This window comes from Paramacrobiotus metropolitanus, unplaced genomic scaffold (assembly GCF_019649055.1).
Source record: "Paramacrobiotus metropolitanus isolate TYO unplaced genomic scaffold, Prichtersi_v1.0 Parri_scaffold0000089, whole genome shotgun sequence".
Taxonomy (NCBI): domain Eukaryota; kingdom Metazoa; phylum Tardigrada; class Eutardigrada; order Parachela; family Macrobiotidae; genus Paramacrobiotus; species Paramacrobiotus metropolitanus.
This window is the reverse complement of record NW_026570309.1, coordinates 221,029-238,520: the sequence shown is the minus strand read 5'-3', so window position 1 is coordinate 238,520 and position 17,492 is coordinate 221,029. Positions and strand designations below refer to the sequence as shown.

The 17,492-nt window shown below is 42.7% G+C and overlaps 4 protein-coding genes across 5 annotated transcripts; 1 reads left to right on the top strand and 3 right to left on the bottom strand.

Moving 5' to 3' along the window:
- The first annotated feature begins 476 nt into the window (after positions 1–476).
- LOC129596374 (tRNA (adenine(58)-N(1))-methyltransferase non-catalytic subunit TRM6-like) lies at positions 477–3,618 on the top strand. Its single transcript, XM_055493630.1, has 8 exons — positions 477–678; positions 752–888; positions 1,147–1,348; positions 1,670–1,753; positions 1,845–2,015; positions 2,531–2,749; positions 3,111–3,431; positions 3,499–3,618. The coding sequence occupies exons 1-8, from the start codon at positions 566–568 to the stop codon at positions 3,509–3,511; spliced, it is 1,260 nt and encodes a 419-aa protein (XP_055349605.1). The 5' UTR covers positions 477–565; the 3' UTR covers positions 3,512–3,618.
- A 2,002-nt stretch (positions 3,619–5,620) lies between these two features.
- On the bottom strand, positions 5,621–8,549 carry LOC129596373 (uncharacterized). The gene is made up of 4 exons (XM_055493629.1): positions 8,157–8,549; positions 7,410–8,099; positions 5,885–6,043; positions 5,621–5,820 (listed from the first exon to the last, which is right to left on the bottom strand). The coding sequence occupies exons 1-4, from the start codon at positions 8,526–8,528 to the stop codon at positions 5,665–5,667; spliced, it is 1,377 nt and encodes a 458-aa protein (XP_055349604.1). The 5' UTR covers positions 8,529–8,549; the 3' UTR covers positions 5,621–5,664.
- Positions 8,550–10,787: 2,238 nt separating this feature from the next.
- On the bottom strand, positions 10,788–12,878 carry LOC129596380 (peptidyl-prolyl cis-trans isomerase 5-like). The gene is made up of 5 exons (XM_055493646.1): positions 12,672–12,878; positions 12,359–12,557; positions 11,769–11,845; positions 11,511–11,651; positions 10,788–11,144 (listed from the first exon to the last, which is right to left on the bottom strand). The coding sequence occupies exons 1-5, from the start codon at positions 12,765–12,767 to the stop codon at positions 11,013–11,015; spliced, it is 645 nt and encodes a 214-aa protein (XP_055349621.1). The 5' UTR covers positions 12,768–12,878; the 3' UTR covers positions 10,788–11,012.
- Positions 12,879–13,749: 871 nt separating this feature from the next.
- Positions 13,750–15,640, bottom strand: LOC129596381 (transcription initiation factor TFIID subunit 9-like). Of its 2 annotated transcripts, XM_055493647.1 has the most exons (2): positions 15,219–15,640; positions 13,750–14,440 (listed from the first exon to the last, which is right to left on the bottom strand). In XM_055493647.1, exons 1-2 carry the CDS (start codon positions 15,219–15,221, stop codon positions 13,979–13,981), a joined length of 465 nt encoding a protein of 154 aa, XP_055349622.1. In that variant the 5' UTR covers positions 15,222–15,640; the 3' UTR covers positions 13,750–13,978. The 2 variants fall into 2 exon arrangements, with proteins under 2 accessions (XP_055349622.1, XP_055349623.1); XM_055493648.1 differs by lacking the exon at positions 15,219–15,640 and having other exon boundaries at positions 13,750–14,587.
- Between the last annotated feature and the right edge of the window lie 1,852 nt (positions 15,641–17,492).

Below are 17,492 nucleotides of genomic sequence, written 5' to 3'. Positions count from 1 at the left end.
TTTTTACCCATAGGATGAACGAATAGGACAAAATTAATTTGAGAAGTCTGCTCAAACACCAAGTACGCAAGAGTTGCCCACTGCGTCGGGCAGCGCGTCTCCGACAAAGTGACGTTCGCCGATTGTTTAATTCCTGTTAGTTTAGTAATATTATGGCTGATGATAAATGAAGCAGGTGCTCAGCAAAGATCCTCACGTCAAGACCAGTTATGTAGTTGTTGTTTTTTAATTGTTGCCTAAAAAACAACGATTATCCGGCATATATCTTCTTGTACCATAGCATCTTAAAGCAGTTCGCCAATAGCGGCTTGTCCAGTCCTGTGAACGTTGCAAGTTGCAACCGCACGAAACTGCAGCGGTGCCAATTTCGTCAGCTGCACCGGAAATAACAATTCGGCGACAGTGTGTCAGGTAACCGTCGTCTCGGGGTTTAGCTTGTCGACTAAATAACTCGCACTTCGTTTCGGATCCGGCGCCTGTCATTACTTTTTGCCACTTTTTAGTTTTTCATTTTCCAGTTTCCGTTTTGGTGTTCATTTTTGCCAACTTTTTACGGGGCATTATCATGGATGCGACCCATTCGAATGCTGCGACAGCAGTATCACGCATAGCGGACGGAGCGCGGGTGATTTTCCAGAGGAAAGACTGGTCGAAGGAATGCGTGGTGGGAAGTGGCAAGTAGGTTTCTCGGTGCATAGTGCACTTATAGCGTGAAGTTCTTCGCCGAGCCTGAGCGTTGACCTTCTCGCAGGTTCCTGATGATTTCCAAAATGAAGACCCGCACCGATGAGATTGTGGGTCTACCGTATGGATGCCTGGTTGAGTGGAATAAGCAGGAAGGAGTTTTCCAGCGCGTTGACAAGGACGACGATGAGGACGACATCGAAGGTATGTCAAAGTCCCCAGAAAACGAAAAATTTATTTTTTGACTCACATGTTTTTATTGATTTATTCTAACCGCTTCTGTCAAGCTACCAACATTCTGTATCAAACAACTAACAATTTTCGGGAAAATATTGATGGCGTGTAGCTTTGGATTGAGCGAAGTTTTGTGAAATTTAGTTGTGCGATATTTTTTTTACAAGTTTGCGCAATAGTATTTTTTATGAAGAATATTTTTATTTTTTAGTTGTAAAATGCTTGCAGATTACGGTGAAGAAGACGGTGATAATCGCAATCTGGTGGACGACGGCAGTGCGCAGTCGTTAACATTGGGCGAGATTTCGGCGCTGAAATCCAGCGGTGTGACAGGCATGGAGCTGATTGGGAATTTAGTCAAGAACAGCAGCACCTTCGGCCAGCGCCAGGAATATTCCAAAGAGAAATACGTCCAAAAGAAAAAAGACAAGTACGCCGAAAGAAACTGAAAAAAATTTATTGAAATTACTTACCGTTTTATTAGCGAATGCTTCCTAACAGAAAATAATCATTTAAAAATCCCTTGACTGGATTTATCGCGAAAAATTCTCTACGTACACTGACAAAAAAATGCCAATTAAAATAAAGGCTTTGAATTTCAGTAATTTAATTGCGAATTATTGACCCTGTATTTATTTGGCATTTCTTTTCCGTAATACATAATTGCTGCTGTATTTTTTTCTGTTTTAAATTCTCTATTCTCAACGCTTTTTGTTTGCATCTGTAGTTTATTTTGACATTTGTTTTTTAGGCATATTTACCGTTTTCGCGTACTGCAGCCCACACTGCGGTTAGTGTGCGAGGTGTACAACTGCCAGCGTTCCCAGAAAATCAAGTGAGGCAATATTACGATTTTTACTGTTTGTATAAATGCGCATTTATTACCGTGGCAGTTGCAGTCGGGAATTACAGTAGTTTTCTTGCAGTCATCTGCGTGTGGATACTCTGGCCATGATGCTGTCCTTTGCCAATATTCGGCACGGCTCCAATGTGGTGGTGGTGGATGGATCGCAGGGAATTTTATTAGCGGCGGCACTGCAGCGCACAGGCGGTGCGGGACGAATCGTGCATATCCACTCGGGACCGCAACCAGTAATGTAAGTAATAGCACGACAGAAGCAAATTACGGATGACTCTGCCGAATTTCAATCCATGCTGTAATTGTATGCCATGATTCAGGCGAATTTTATGCCGTTTTTCTTATTTTGCCTTCATATCTGTGCACCTGTTGATTTGATTTATTTTTATTAATAATTATATTATATTTATTAGGATGTGCTGCATTTTTTATTGTCAGTTCTAATTTTATTTAGTGATACTTATTTATTTCTAGACGAGTTTTCTATTTAACAACTCGCTATACAATTTTTTTAGATCGATCGTAGCAGAACCGTTTCGTTTTGCGAAAAAATATTGCTCACGCATTTGCATATTTTTGAAACCTGTTGACAAATTTCAGATGACAGTTGGTAATGCGATACTTCGTAACGTTTTAGAAATTCATTAATTTCCTGATGTTTTAATTGAAATAGTGACAAATCATTTTTGCTATTTTACGCATTTGTTTCTAATTTATAACTGATGGATAAATTCTGGGTTGGCATTTTGGCAGACCGGCGTTTGATATGTTTGGATTTGATGAGGAATGGCTGAAATCCATACACCATCTATCGGTGGATAATCTGGAAGTGCTCAGTTCCAATGTCCGTATCCTATCCTCTTCGGTCGTGCCCGCCGCCGAACCGGAGCCATCTCCACCGTTCAAACGACGGAAACTGAGCGATCCGCAAGCGGAAGCGGTTCGGTTCATCCAGAATACGCCTATGGATTCGTAAGTTATATTTTTGGTTTTTTTCGCCTACTCCGGTCATTAATCAACCAAATTTTTCAAACACTGCTTAGAAATGAAGTGTAAATTTCTCCAGAATTGAAATCGAATAGGTTTTAAAAGTCATGTGCTTACGGAATTGATCCTGTCATTAAAAGCAGCTTCTGGAATGTAAACTACTAAAGATGTTCCATAAAAATTACATTTTACTAGATATATCATTATTTCAATGGTCTTTCACATTTTTAGGTGTTTCTATAAAGTTAAAAAATTTTCCTTATTATTGTTTTTATTTTAGCACCATGTTATTTATTTGACCCTTCGTTTTGCTTGCCTTGCTTATATCCTTGATGATTCATTCCAGATTAATCATGTCCACCCGTCTGCACCCGAAATCCATCCTCCTCTTTCTCCTGCCTTTCCTGAGATTATCCGGTAATTTTGCCGTGCATCACGCCTACCGGGAAGTCCTGGTGGACACCTTCAACGCGCTACGCACCCTGGGCAGTTGCGTGCGCATCTGTCTGAACGAGACGTGGCTGCGCTACTACCAGGTCCTGCCGGATCGGACCCATCCGGAGAATAACATGAACGGCAGCGGCGGATACCTGCTCAGCGGAACGGTGGTGGAGCGGGACGCCGTGGGGGATAAAAGCGCCAATCTGGATGCGCTGATGGAAGACTTGTGAGGCGCTGTTCTGATTCGCCGGTTTTTTGTTTGTTTTTTAAATGGGAAATTTTATTTACTGCAGAGTCCAGATATGATTAAGTCCGCTTGACAGTAATAGGTTACGAGCGAATGATTCCTCGGCGGCGGTTGTTGTTGGGTGGGCAAAGAAGCTGATGGAACCTGGTTAAAAAATTGACATTTTTACGGCATGAAATTCTCGACTCGCACACGATAGTTCAAAGTATAGACGATTTATTCTAAACTACACACTGCATAATGCAGAAACGCATATCGCCCGGCTCAGCGGTATCCAGTATGCATCGAGCAATTTTCTGTAGTTGCTAAACTGCAGCAGATTACCAAAGCTAAATGTATAAAACTTTTAGAATTAATTACAGAACTACCAAAATTAAATTGGTAAAAGTTTCTGCAGCAAAACGTTAAAATTTGCAGATCGGCATAGGCATGCACTGAATGTGAAGTGCACCTTGCACTGTAATGACTGTATATCGAAGCCTGTAAAGTGTAGGTAACCTGTCTCACCATGGTCAGGGCCAAATTGCCAATACTGTACGTGCACTACGCTTTCGTTACAACAGCATCGTTAAAATTAAATCGCCAAGGTAGTTATACTGCACTTAATATTCTGCATAAGGTATGCCGGCAAAATTCGTAGTAAAATAAAACAGTGCATAGAAAACTCGGGTTTCAAGACACATAATTAAGCAAATTCAAGTTTTTAGTGTTCCCGCAATGCGCTGCGCGTCATCAGACCGGAAGTCATCGGGCGAACACACACATCAGCGACAAGATGCCGGTATACATGTATATAGGCATCCCTCCTTCCGCTTCCAGTACGTAGTCATCGGCAGATTTTTTTTAATCTCCGTTGTTACACATTTAAATCTAAAACATAGCTAAAATATTACAAAATTAATAACGTGAGTAATTGCAAATAAAAGTGTTACGCTTAAAAAAATTAAATCTGATACAAAGTATATTAAATTAACTAAAACAGTTTTTTTGTAATCGTGCCATTAACTTGCGAAACATGTAAACAAACACCCATCCTCGAAGCCATCGTACTACATTTGTCAGTCAATAACTCAAACACCACAACCGTACTATGAGCAACCTAACAAATGGCACTGGATCATCGGAATACGCCAAACAATTTTTCAATTTTATGCAGATATATCCTCGCTCTGCTGACACATCAAAGTGTTTAACAACGTCACGATATTGTCGAAACAGTACTAAAAGCATCCATTCCAGTTAGTGGATCGAGTGCGGCGGGTCACCATCGACGTTCGTCAAACCGGCAGCCTATACCACCTCCCCGCGTGAAATCTCGGCTTGTGGCGGTACGCAGTAGAATTCACGCTGCCGCTTTTATATCGATGACCGCGCGGTATATCATCGCACAAAATACATGTATCACAAAAAAACATAAAATTACCTAAGACGTTTTGCCGCAGCGCATAATAAGTGGCAATTTTGAAGACGCTCCGGGAGCCCGCTGACCATCGGCACCGAACGCGTGGTTCCCATGCGGAAGGTGCACGTAGTACGTACAGTTAGACTACGCAATCGCCTCATCTTGAGGCAATTTTAGCAATGTACCGATGTGGCTGCAAGGATCATAACTTTCGGCATCCTGAATGACAGTGTGGGAAATGGCCGAAAAATAAGCGGTAGCAGTGATAAGCCCACTTTTCTTCCAGAATTCAGGATATCGATGGTTTATTGGACGACAGTTGTTAGGTAACCTTTGCACCATCCTGGCAACTACACCCGCGGAGTATGCCCGATCAGTATAACTATGCTAAATACATAAGCACAGGTTAGTTTGAAGTGTGGGCACTCGATCGATGAGCAATGTTGACATTGTTATACAGATCGCCGCAACGTCAGCGGATGCATATGCGCGGTAGTCAGATGATGTTTGCTCCGCTTAGCTTGATTGTCATTGCTTAAACAATAGTCGTTTCTAAATATTCTCTGCATAGCGTCAGGTACCATGCGCTATTTAGTGCAACAATAAAGTGTGCGAGCTCGTATGCGTGTATCGATCGGCATCAGCACTCCCGGGTACACCATTACTTCACTGAAGGTCACTGAATTTTCAGAGGATCACACGTTTGTTGTATTGCCAATTATATAAAATCAGTTATACTAATACATAAATTAATACTAAGGGTAAAAAGCCACAAATATAATTCTGGTAATTAACAGAAACAGCGCGAGTTCACGTGGCCGGACTAGTCAGAATGTGCCGCGTGATGTTGGCCACCTGGGCGGCCAGCCCGTGGACATCGTCCTGCGTGATGACGGAGTAGATGTCCTTCTTCTGATCCTGCATTTGGTACACCAGGATAAAAAAGGAGAAGAAGCTTCCGAACATCTGCCGAAAAATTATGTTAACCAATTTTGTTTCGACTAAAAAAAACCGGTTAACTGAAGCTCACAGTGACGACGAAAGACCGATCAAGAGAGAAGAGGCCACCGCCGGTCAGCGTCAGGCTGTGGCCGCGGATGCGGTTCAGAATCAGGATCATGCTGGTCTTCGCCTCCAACGTGGTCACTTGTTCAAAGATTAGACTTAATGGGCGCAGTGCCGATTTACCCTAAATCATAAACTTTTGTACATCATGTAAAGGAATAAATAATCACCATTATTATTCGCAATAATTATTAACAAGAATTATTTCACAGTAATTATTTATGAATTATTTATGAATTATGAATTATGAATTATGAATTATGAATTATGAATTATGAATTATGAATTATTATTTATGAATTATGAATTATGAATTATGAATTATGAATTATTATTTTATTATTTTATTTATGAATTATTATTTTATTATTTTATTTATGAATTATTTCACAGTACTACTCGAAACGCACTTTAAATTGTGTTCTATAAGATACAGAGCCGGAAGTTCTGTAACTTTTGATACCACCCCCTTACCGCTGATTGGACGTCTGAGTTAAAGTGTTCTGTATCTAAAAGGAACTCTCCTGGCTCCGTTACGATACAGAACTCGCATTTCTTGCTATGTCAAATTTATTTTTTTATGCACAGTCCGCTGTACGTCTAAAGTCCTATTTTTAATTTTCAAGATTTGAGGGTAAGTAACGGGAATTTAATTGTTTCTATCGAATCAGCATTCCAGTTCTGCTTTGTTCACTGTTTTTATGCTGCCTCCGACTGTGCATGTTTGATTTGTATCGATGGCAACAGGCAACTTCGCCATAGCCGTCAGAGCGAGGAATGGTAAAACCACCTCGACGTACTTTACGTGCAATTGCGTTTCGCTTTTTCACCAGTCGTCTGATTTCTTCAACTTAATAAAACTTAAAATCGCCAGAAAAACAGGAAGTAAACGGCCACAAAATTGTTGTGAAAAATAAATAAATCGTTGACCAAATTGGTCAACGGTAACTGGGCGCTTTTAGAGTCCGAGCTCTCATTGCTCTGTAACGCTCTATAAGATTCAGCGCTGTACCATTGGTAGATTCACTTTTACAGAACTCCCGGCTCTGTATCTTACAGAACACATTTAAAGTGCGTTTCGAGTAATACTATTAACATTTATATCCGATATACAGTATATTCAGCTCGGTTTTACCTTCTGTGTTTAATACTAGTGCATTAGCGCTGCAACTTGTATGTGTACAAATCACGCATACATACATACAACTAAGACGTTTTCGCAATTGCCATTGGCTGGCCCGGCCTACTTTTGCCTACTTGTATAGATGTATGCGTGATTTGTACACATACAAGTAAGAAACGCACATGCACTACTGTTTACTATCAATACATACATAAACTTTTATTATTAGGCACAATATTCACTGTTTTACAAACCTCGGTTTGCACTCAAGCAATGCCAAGAACGCTTGCATTTTTTATCTAGCTTTCTAATAATTTTAGAACAATTTTGTATTTTTAGTGTGGTACTTGTAAATTCGTAATCGTACCGTTTCCGTTAAGCGGATGAAAGCAGACATGCGCAGGACACAGTTGACCATGGACACAGCCAGATACGCCCCGCACGTCGTCCTCGCCAGAAAATCCACCCCCAACGCGATGTCCCGGGCGTTGGCATCGAACCGGGCATTAACGCCGGTGACGTCCTCATCGGCCCGCAGCAGCGCCGCGCACCCGGTGACAAACCCCACAAAATCCCGCAGACACACCAGCAGGTTGACCCCGGAAAATGCCGCGTCAGTGCGGTTGACCAGCTGGCTGAGCGCCAGGTGCCGGGCGCTCAGCGCCTCTACGCGCTCCATGGCGGCCGCCTCCCCGGGGAGGGCATGCGCGTCGATGGCTTTGGACAGGGCCTTGAGGTCCTTGTACACTTGGCGGAAGGCGGCGCTGATGGCCAGGGCGCACCAGACCCCCAACATCTGCAGTAGCATGTCCAGGATAGTATTGACGGCCGCCAGCAGGAAGAAGACGACGGTGCCGACATACACCGGGAGGGTCACCAATCCCACGTCGACAACGCGGTACCAATTCCAGTTGTCCTTCATCATGGTGCTGGCCAGGAAGTTAATGAAGAAGTAGCACTGCAGACCGCCCAGGAGGAGGGACGCGGCGATGCTCCAGAAAATCAGGACACCGCCCCAAAACTGCCATGTATAACGCTGACGACGCAGCAAACTATTCTATAAACGCAACATCAACAATCAATAATTGGATGTCAGTAAATTTAGGCGTGTGACCTTTCGCGGTCCATTTCCGGCATCCGGGATGGCGTCCTCCACCGGGAGGAAGCACAGCCGGCGGATGTCGTCCAGTAACCGCAGCGGCTGGTTGCCGATGAGTTTGGCGATGAGGAGCATGGCGATGGCCTCGGCGACGATGTAGCAGCGCTGAATACCGATGGTCAGCGCACTGAAGTCCATGTCCTGTACGCGCTCCCGGAAAAAGGTCAGGTAGAGGAAGAAATCCAGACTCCACAGCAGGACGAGGAGGAACAGCCAGACCAGCGCCAGAAGGGCGTGGCAGTGCTTCCGGCGGTCCCCATCGGCGGCCAGACCCCAGCCTTGACCGAAGAGACGCAGGAGGAAGAAGAAGACCGACGAGACGTCCATTATCGTTGCATGGATTCTGCTGCGAACAGGTAATTTGTACACATTTTGAAAGGATGCGATGTCAATAACGTATGATCAGTTCGGCTTTACTGTGGTGTGCGACAGTCGTTTGCATCGATTAGGCAAACTGTTCCACGCGCATATATGCTGACACGGTGAAATAATTTACATCATTCTACAGTTTTATCAGTTCTATGTATTGTATCCTTTGTAGTGCAAGCAGTACTCGTGATCGCACTGGGCGCTCATCAGATTCCATGCTGATCTTGTCAATTTGGCAGTGTGTTTTGATCCTCCAAGGTATCACTGAATTTTATTCATTTGTTGTATATAGCCGCTGTGAACTCGGCTGCAGTTTTTCATACGCATTTCGTACCTGCCGTGCATGGAACTATAAAATGTGCGTCCTATGCAAATCTATGCAATTTCTTATGCAAATTGTTTTGTTTTATTTCGGGTTGAGTTGAAAATCTGCATCGGTAGATGGTGTGGCGAGCGTCTACCGCGGGGTTTTATTTGTTTAGTATTTTATCGAACTGTGCAACTAAGCTTTAGAGGGTCACTGGGGTACATGGTCAAAGTGTTGGACATCTGTGTAGCGGCAAGATCAGTCCTTCAGAGGTTTATGCGTTAATCCTTTTTCATGCTGCAGCTTGGATGATGTGTATTGATGATGAAAGTATGATACCTTCTAAACAAGGCCCTCTACGCAAAGGAACACTTCCGGTCCCAGACCCAGTTAGCTTTCGAGAAAAAGCAATCATGAATTCTGCATCCCACCGTAGCTGTAAAAGTTTGGCATTTCCCGCATTTTTCTCAAGTTTTATAAAGTCTAGATTTAAAAAAATATGCTTGACGTGCCGACAGTCTTTGAGCAGCACCGGGATGTGAAGTTATGAATGCCTTTTTCGAAAACCACCCGTACGTGCTTTATACATTGTCCTGATGCCGCCTGAAATTTCCACTACGGACTGATAAATTTACCGCCGTAACAGGAAACACGGTTTCTGGTTCTATTAAGCACTTGGGATAATAATATTCTCGCCAATTTTTGAAGTAGAGCATATCAGCAAATCGTCGTCCGCTTGGGCCCAGTCACTGCCCACACGGAAGATCGAAACCGCCGCGGATGTTGCGCTTCGTGGAAAAAAATTGTCATTGTTGCAAATGTTGGTGAATAGTGCGTAGAGCCGCCTGAGGTTGCGAATCGTCAAGTGTAAATGAAAGAAAGATTTACCCGGTTTGGTTTTGACTTTTTATACGAGTATGCTGACTGAACAGTGCCGGCAGTAGATGTGGAGACTTTCGTAGTTGATTGGCAGCCATCACTGCCTGAATAAAGCCATGAAAGGTTCGCCTAGCAATACAATGGAATTCAAAAAGGTGTTACAAAACCCACCCACCCACAAAACGCGCGCAACCAGGAACTTACCTGTACTCAAACACCCAACTTCCGTGCTGGCCATCGGCCTGCTGATATTATCACTTGCAACTTGCACATTTCCCAACGAAAACTGTCCAGCGATATCTCAAACGAAAGAGAAAAAAATTATAAGAATTTTGATACCAGACAAGTTGTATTTTATGGAGTCCAAGAGAAAATCGAGGCACTTAAAGTTTCTCGTAGACAAAGCATACTTTTTCTGCGTGAAAACTGAAACTCAACCGTGGATTCAAATTGTCTAAGGGGAGCTTTGTCTACGAGAAACTTTGAGTGCCTCGATTTTCTTTTAGATCGCATAAAAAACAGCTTGTTTGGTATCAAAATTCTTGTAATTGTTTTTTCTTTCGTTTGAGGTATCGGTGGATGGTTTGCGTTCGGAACTGTGCGCGGCGCAAGTGTTTGAATTCAGCATGAGTCTGTGCTCAGTTGCATGTTTGCAGTTTATTGGTCATTTTATTGGTCATTTGGTCTTGACTAATGAATTGTCGGTCGCGGACCGAATGTATCACCTTTTTGAAGTCCACTGTAAGTACATATCTACGCGTTTTGCGTTTTCCACAGAATTTTCAATTTTAACATTCACATGTTTGGTTGCAAACTTTTCAAAAACATTCTTCCATTTAATTGTGTAGACAGATGTTTTTTGTGGATAAAATCCAACGATGTAGATCATTTTGGACAAAACGATAAAATTATTACCAAGAGTACACGTGTGACGTCTCTGTACGTGGAATTTCGAAATTGGAAACACAGTCAAACACTGTATTTGGCACTATTTGCAGATGCACAAACCGTTTGGACTTGACAATACGAAATTACAAACATAAAAGATTTTTACTAGTTTTTTCTCTATGCAAGCAGCCAAAAGTACATCAGAGATAACATAAACCGGTTGACCAGAAAGTTAAAAGTTTGACAGAAATCCTAAAAATTAACAACAAAATCCCCATCGATCAAAATGATCTGCGATAAAACAAATTTGAATAACGAAAAACCTAAAAGGCACAAATTAACCAATATCTACGCGCAGCGTCTGAGTTTTAAACAGCGTTATCCTTGCCGACCGAAAAGGGTTCCGGCACCTCAATCACACCCGAATCCGCAATGACCACTTCCTTCTTCGGCTTGTCGCCACGATCTGTCTCGCCTTTCTCGATTTTCCTAACCACATCCTGAAAATAACATCGACTCTATGCATTACAATGCGCAAGAATTTTTTATAATTTTTTGAAAAAACGTGAACGACGCCAAAAACACTAGTACAAAAACCGGCAAAAAGACTGTAAATTTGGAAGTCCATTAAAATCCCATATGAATGATCAACGTACATAAGACCATCAGTATCAACGGTACAAAAACAACTGATTTAATCGCAGTAATATTAATACGTATTAATTCAAAATTAATCCGCCCACTGAGACGGTTTAATTCACGAATATTAATTGCTGATTTTAATTCAACAAAAATTTGCAAAAGTACAGCTACAGAGTATCTTCGAAGTACATCCCTGGAATTAATTATATTTAGCTTCACCGTACCATGCCTTCGAGGATTTTTCCGAACACCACGTGGCGCCCGTCGAGCCACGTCGTCTGGACGGTTGTGATGAAAAACTGGCTTCCGTTGGTGTCTTTACCAGCGTTGGCCATGGACAGCCAGCCAGCACCGTAGTGCTTCAGCTACAACAGCGGAAAATATTCTTTAATTTATCGTCAATGCGAATTGTATTAATCTTTGAAACTACATAGATAATAGTTGTTAGATTCACCTTAACTTACAGTACGAGAAATATTTACCTTAAAGTTCTCGTCAGCAAAGCGTTCTCCATAAATACTCTTGCCGCCAGTTCCATCACCTTTCGTGAAGTCGCCTCCTGCAACCAGCAACATTTCCAATTACATAAATCGTAATTTAAGTACTTACATACGAGTATAACGTACTCAAAGGCAGTCAAAGCTGAAAATGTGCAGTCAATAACAATTTACATATACAATAAAAAATACAATAAACACTTTATTAATTAAATTTCATGTTATTCACTTTTCTTATTAATTATACAGTAAATCATTTTATTTGTCAATAACAGATTTCAAAAATTCAAATTTCTTTTGAACTTAGATTCTTTTCCAAAAAAAGCTGTTCAAGAAATTCAAGTAAAATGGAACAAACGCAACACAACAAGTATAAATAATACAAAACACATTACAAAAATTTAGTAATTTGGGTTTGTAAAAAGGCAAAAAGTCAATGAGTTACTCAGTAACCAGTGGATGGATGCATGAGCGGAAATGAGTAGCGAAGACTGTAGTTATAAATATTCAAAAATTAGAAAAGCCCTTGCACCACCCGATTAGCGCGGCACTCGAGTGCATCGCCATCAGCTAACCTTGGATCATGAAATCCTTGATCACCCGGTGAAATTTGCTGCCCTTGTAGCCCACCAGTGAGCCGTCGGCGCTGGGCTCCGTCTCATGACGCCGTGCCAGCTCCACGAAATTCTTCACCGTTTTGGGCACCGTCTTCCCAAACAGTCCGATCACGATGCGCCCGGCCTTCTCGCCTCCGATCTCAATATCAAAGAACACCTGCAAACCACACAGCATGCATGGCCAACTGGCACAATAAATGATGGAACATACAGCAGATGCAGAAAGAGCAGTTCTCTTCATTCACGAATGCTCAGTTGACTGCATTTTTACCTTATCCGTGACTTTCGGTCCTTTCGCTGGATCCTCGGCATAACCCAGGATGGCAAGACTACCCAATAAAATCACACTAACACCAAGGAGACCCATTGTTGCACGGAAAAGAGGAGAATGCACAATCCGGGACAAAGTGAATCTGCGAATTGGTGCCACTCTTCTAGAACGGCGAAGGACTGACGACTGCTAACGACGTGAAGAAATATGATTGGCAGCGCCGGCTCGGCACAATCTGTCTGTCTGGGCTACGTAAGAATTGTACGAGCTGGCATTCCACGTCGGCATGGTTGGCCATATGGACCACAACAACTTATGTAAAACTCGCGATACGTTTCCGACGCTTTCCCAAAATACGAGGTACAGATACAACACGATAATTAGCAACATACCGTACATCCTTCTGACTAAAACTGGCAAAGCGAAAGCGTTGCAATATGTCAAAGCCTAATTCAGTTTTAGTTTACAGCCTAAAATACAGTACAGAATGCCGAATTATTCTGATAAAAACTTTACGGTCAAACAGTAATACTGTATTGTACACTACACTCGCAAGTTCGTAGTAACTCGCCCTATAGTACCGGTCTGAGTGCGGTACTGTATTTTGACTGCCGGAAACGCATCGGCTCGTAACACACACGGGCGATTTCCTTCCAGTTGGCCTGTTCTCCTGTGGAAATCACTTTTCTATCTGACGTGATTTATAATTCAGTGAAGGCTATAAGCTGAAAATTGAAAAGAACGGAAAATCAAGGACTTCCGGCGCTTGTGGCAATTACAACCGCCCGACGTGGCAGTTTAATGCGGTTTTGTCTTGCAGATTTTTCAAAATCCCCATTTGTTTCTTTTTTCGTTTCCGTAAAGAATGTGGCTTTTTTTGCAAGTCATCTGTTGGAATTAAAAATAAATCATAAAAAAAGGATTTCATGTTGCAGATGCGTTGATTGGGAGCAAACCGATGCGAAAATCATGCCAACTGGCGTAATGGCGCACACAAAAATGCTACTCGTACAGAAATCGACCGAATCGAAGGCGAGTATAAATTGTAAAAAACTGCTGCTGATTTTATCATGGTTTTTATTTCAGATGTGCTAACCATAAACTAGGCTTTAACTAGCTCACCGAATAATTGAATGTCTCAACAGACAAGAGTAGAAGTACTAGAATACACAATAAACAAGAGAGAAAATATCACTGAATACTGTCATTAATTTAACAATTTGTCCGTTCAGCAGACCGAACAGATTACAGCCGCCCGTGGTGCAGCATTCTCCCCTCCGTCAACATACAAAAAAACGACAACACAATCACGGCCCCCCATTCATCGTCGGGGATTCCTCGTGCTCCACCACGTCCATCGTCTGATAATTGCACGACGTCATACAGAACCGATCCCCGGGTATCCGCAATCCGAAGGTCTGCTTGATCTGGGGCAAGGGGATCTCGTTGATTTTCTGCGCCAGCGCCGTCAGCACGGGTTTGCTGGGTCGGGGTGCATTGGCCGTGCTCTTGTCGCTCATCTCCTTGGCAAGCTTCACATCCTCCACGTCGATGTCCTTCTTGCCCAGGTACTGCGAGATGTGACGGGCGTCCTGGAGCAGCTCCATCACGTATTCGTACTCGAAATCCACTAGACGCTCCACGACGCCAGCCTCCATGGATTTGCCACATGTCTTCTCCACGACACGCTTCATGTCGTGCACGGCCTTCGGCAACGTTGATTTCTGCGTAGACATTACGGGTGATCGCTGTATTCGATTGTCAGTTAACTGTAAGGATAGCAGAAAAAGATGAATACTTCTATGTAATCGTTCTGAACTTCTGCAACAAGTTACAAGTGCAATCAAGCAAACTTAAGGCTACTTAGCTTAGTCTGCTTAGCTATTAAATTTTAAATACGGGAATGTTTACAGTATTAAATTTTAGAAAACTTTCATAAGACCCGCCACCGGTGGCGGTAATCATAGCTCGTAACACAGTCACACTGACTCACACACAGCCGCCTGCTTCCAGTTCTCGGAGAGATAATATTATAGTCATTGCGCATAGGCGCATCAGGGACTTACTTACAAAGATTTCAGCGTGCATTTACATACAAAGTATGCAAAACCGCGCCCGTTTTCACGGCTTGCATGTATGTCCGTGTTAACGGGGACGGTGTGCGCAAAACAGACAGGACGCACATACCTCAATAGGTGACGCTGACATGTTCGATTTATACGTGCTGCTTATTGCCGATATTTATTGAAATTACGGCTTTATTGAGAATTACTTTTTTCTGGCGTCAGAAATATAAAATAAATGCCCTGGCTCGCAACTTAAAAATTTCACCAAGCTGGCCTTATACACCGCACAACAGCAAAATGACAGTTATTTGTCAAATATCTTCCTCTGGGTAGCCAGATAAGCGGGAACCCGCAACCAGATGAAAAAGAATAATCACAAACATGCTCGCTTTATTGCGTAATCTGAAAGTTTTGGTTGAAAGTATTTCACATACTATAAGTCGTAAAATAATAAAAGTTTTCATTTGATGGTCTTGCTTACCATGGATGGCTATCCAGTTAATAAAGGCTGGCAAGAATCAAACACTCTGCCCAGTAGGTACTGCTGCATTAACAAGAGCCAGCTGGTTAGCCAGCACGCAGGGTTCCCCGCAAGATAATTGAAGAAACGTCAACAACATTGTTTTGCAGATTTTCCAAGAAAGCGGAAAAGATTTGAAATTTTTCCAGCTACTTCTTAGCTTATCTGCATAACTTGCTAAAATACTTATCCACAAAATATCTGAGTGGGTAAAGGATAAACAACGTTTGCTCGTAGCACTGATAATAGCCCAGACGCAAACAACTGGGAACCCAGTGAGCAGGCTACCCTGCATGATCTCCGTCAGGAAATTGTAAAATGAAAAAGCCTTTCATGCGAAAACTCCATTTATATGGACAAATATTTCAAAAAATAGAATAATTAAAAAGAAATACTCGTAATAAAATAAAGGACACCAAACAAGTTGTGATTTTTTCTTGATAGACCACTCAAAGTACTGAATTTGTACCACGTGGTTTCGAATTTTGCCATTGGCGGTGGGCAGCCTTGATCTAACTCAGAATGCTGACCCACCAATCAAAACCACAGAAAAGCGAAGTTTGTAAGTAACAGGGCGTCGCTTAGACCCGTTACAAGGTACGCCCATCTGTGTAACGGTTTACGTCACCGCCCCGCGACAGACTTTGAGCAAAAATTGACTTACATCGAAGCCCAGCCAATCAGGCCGTTTTTGAGCTTCGATGTAAGGATGTAAAGGGTGAAATTCGATGTAAGTATGTCGCGATTCGTGTTGGCGCAATTGGTATATTATTGGTAATTTGGAACTACAAGGTACGAACAAAAATTACTCTGAAAAAGTAATGGAATCGACTGATTGTTTTCTACGTCAGTAGCGTACTTTCCGTACTTTCGGCGGCGCTGCCGTAAATAAGGTTACTCTTAAACCTGGCGGAATTAATTTAAGCCTTAAGGGTGTTAAAACTTTAAAAGCACTGAATGCGACAATATTGCGATCATGGTTCTCATATTATCTGTACCTGGATCCGTGCCAGTTCCGGCCTAGTGTCGTCATCACGGTCAGGAATATGAATAACTGGTTCTTCGCGGACCGGATCGCTGTAGCTTTCCAGTAGCTGCTGAAGCATCGCTGCCGCTTCCTCGTCTTCCTTAATATCGCTTTCCGTCCGGCATCCCGGCTCTGGCGATGCTTCATGTACTGGTAGAATTATTGGATCTTCGTCGCTCGGACTGGACTTCATTGAATTATTGGCATTGTCCATTAACTGCTGAAGCACGGCTGCCGCCGCCTCATCTTCCTCGATGCTGCTTTTTGCCCGAGGTTTCGGCTCTGGCCATGCTTCCTGTACCGGGTATTGCTGTATGAACACTGGCGCCTTTGGTCGTCCAGTAATCAGCGACTGCTCTTCGCACACTGACTCCTTAACGCTTTCTACCGGTAATTTAACGGGTGACTGGGCATGCAGGACTGCTCGTTTCGAAGAGAGGGCCTTTTCCATAGATCTGGCTGCCTTGCTGTTCACATTTTTACTCTTTTTCGATCTTGTTAACCTTTGACGGCAGTTCATCCGACTTGTCTTGTGTCTCTGCTTTACGTTTACCCTGCGCCGGTGCGACATTTCCCATGTTGATTTTAATTTGTCTGCGGAATTTTTGACGGTTGTTCGGAAGTTGTCCGAAAGCTGACCGGCCAGTAGCCGGCGACGCAACAAGTGGTTCACGACTTCAGTTCGCGTACAGCTAGCTCCTTTCACAAACATGAACAGACTGTAGGTGTTCTCGTCAAAACCGGCAACTCTGTCTTACTTGTCACGGGCTGGGTCTTCCTCCAGAAATAGCGGGAAAATGAATTTCCTATTCTATTAACGTCAACTACAGATAACTCGGATAGCCATCTCACTGTCAAGCTGACCAAACGGCAAAACGGCAAACGCCTCGTGTTGACCGCTCTTGAGCTTTCGTCGGCGCCGATGGCGTAGCTGCTTGTTTTCAAAATATAAGGAATAACTTCGATATTGTCCTGTCAGTTACGAATTCCAAAGCACACGGAGCGCATACATACTTTTCAGTTTTTTATTGTAACTGGATAATTATTAGTGACATTATCAAATATCTAGAATATCGAAAGGCAACAGCATTGGGGATGAGCGAAGTCATAAAGACGCCCAACTTTTCGACTTGTTTGTGCGTATGACTGCTTGCTAGTTCGAATCCATTCACTCAAAAACTGCATAATTTGCATGCATTTACCAATTA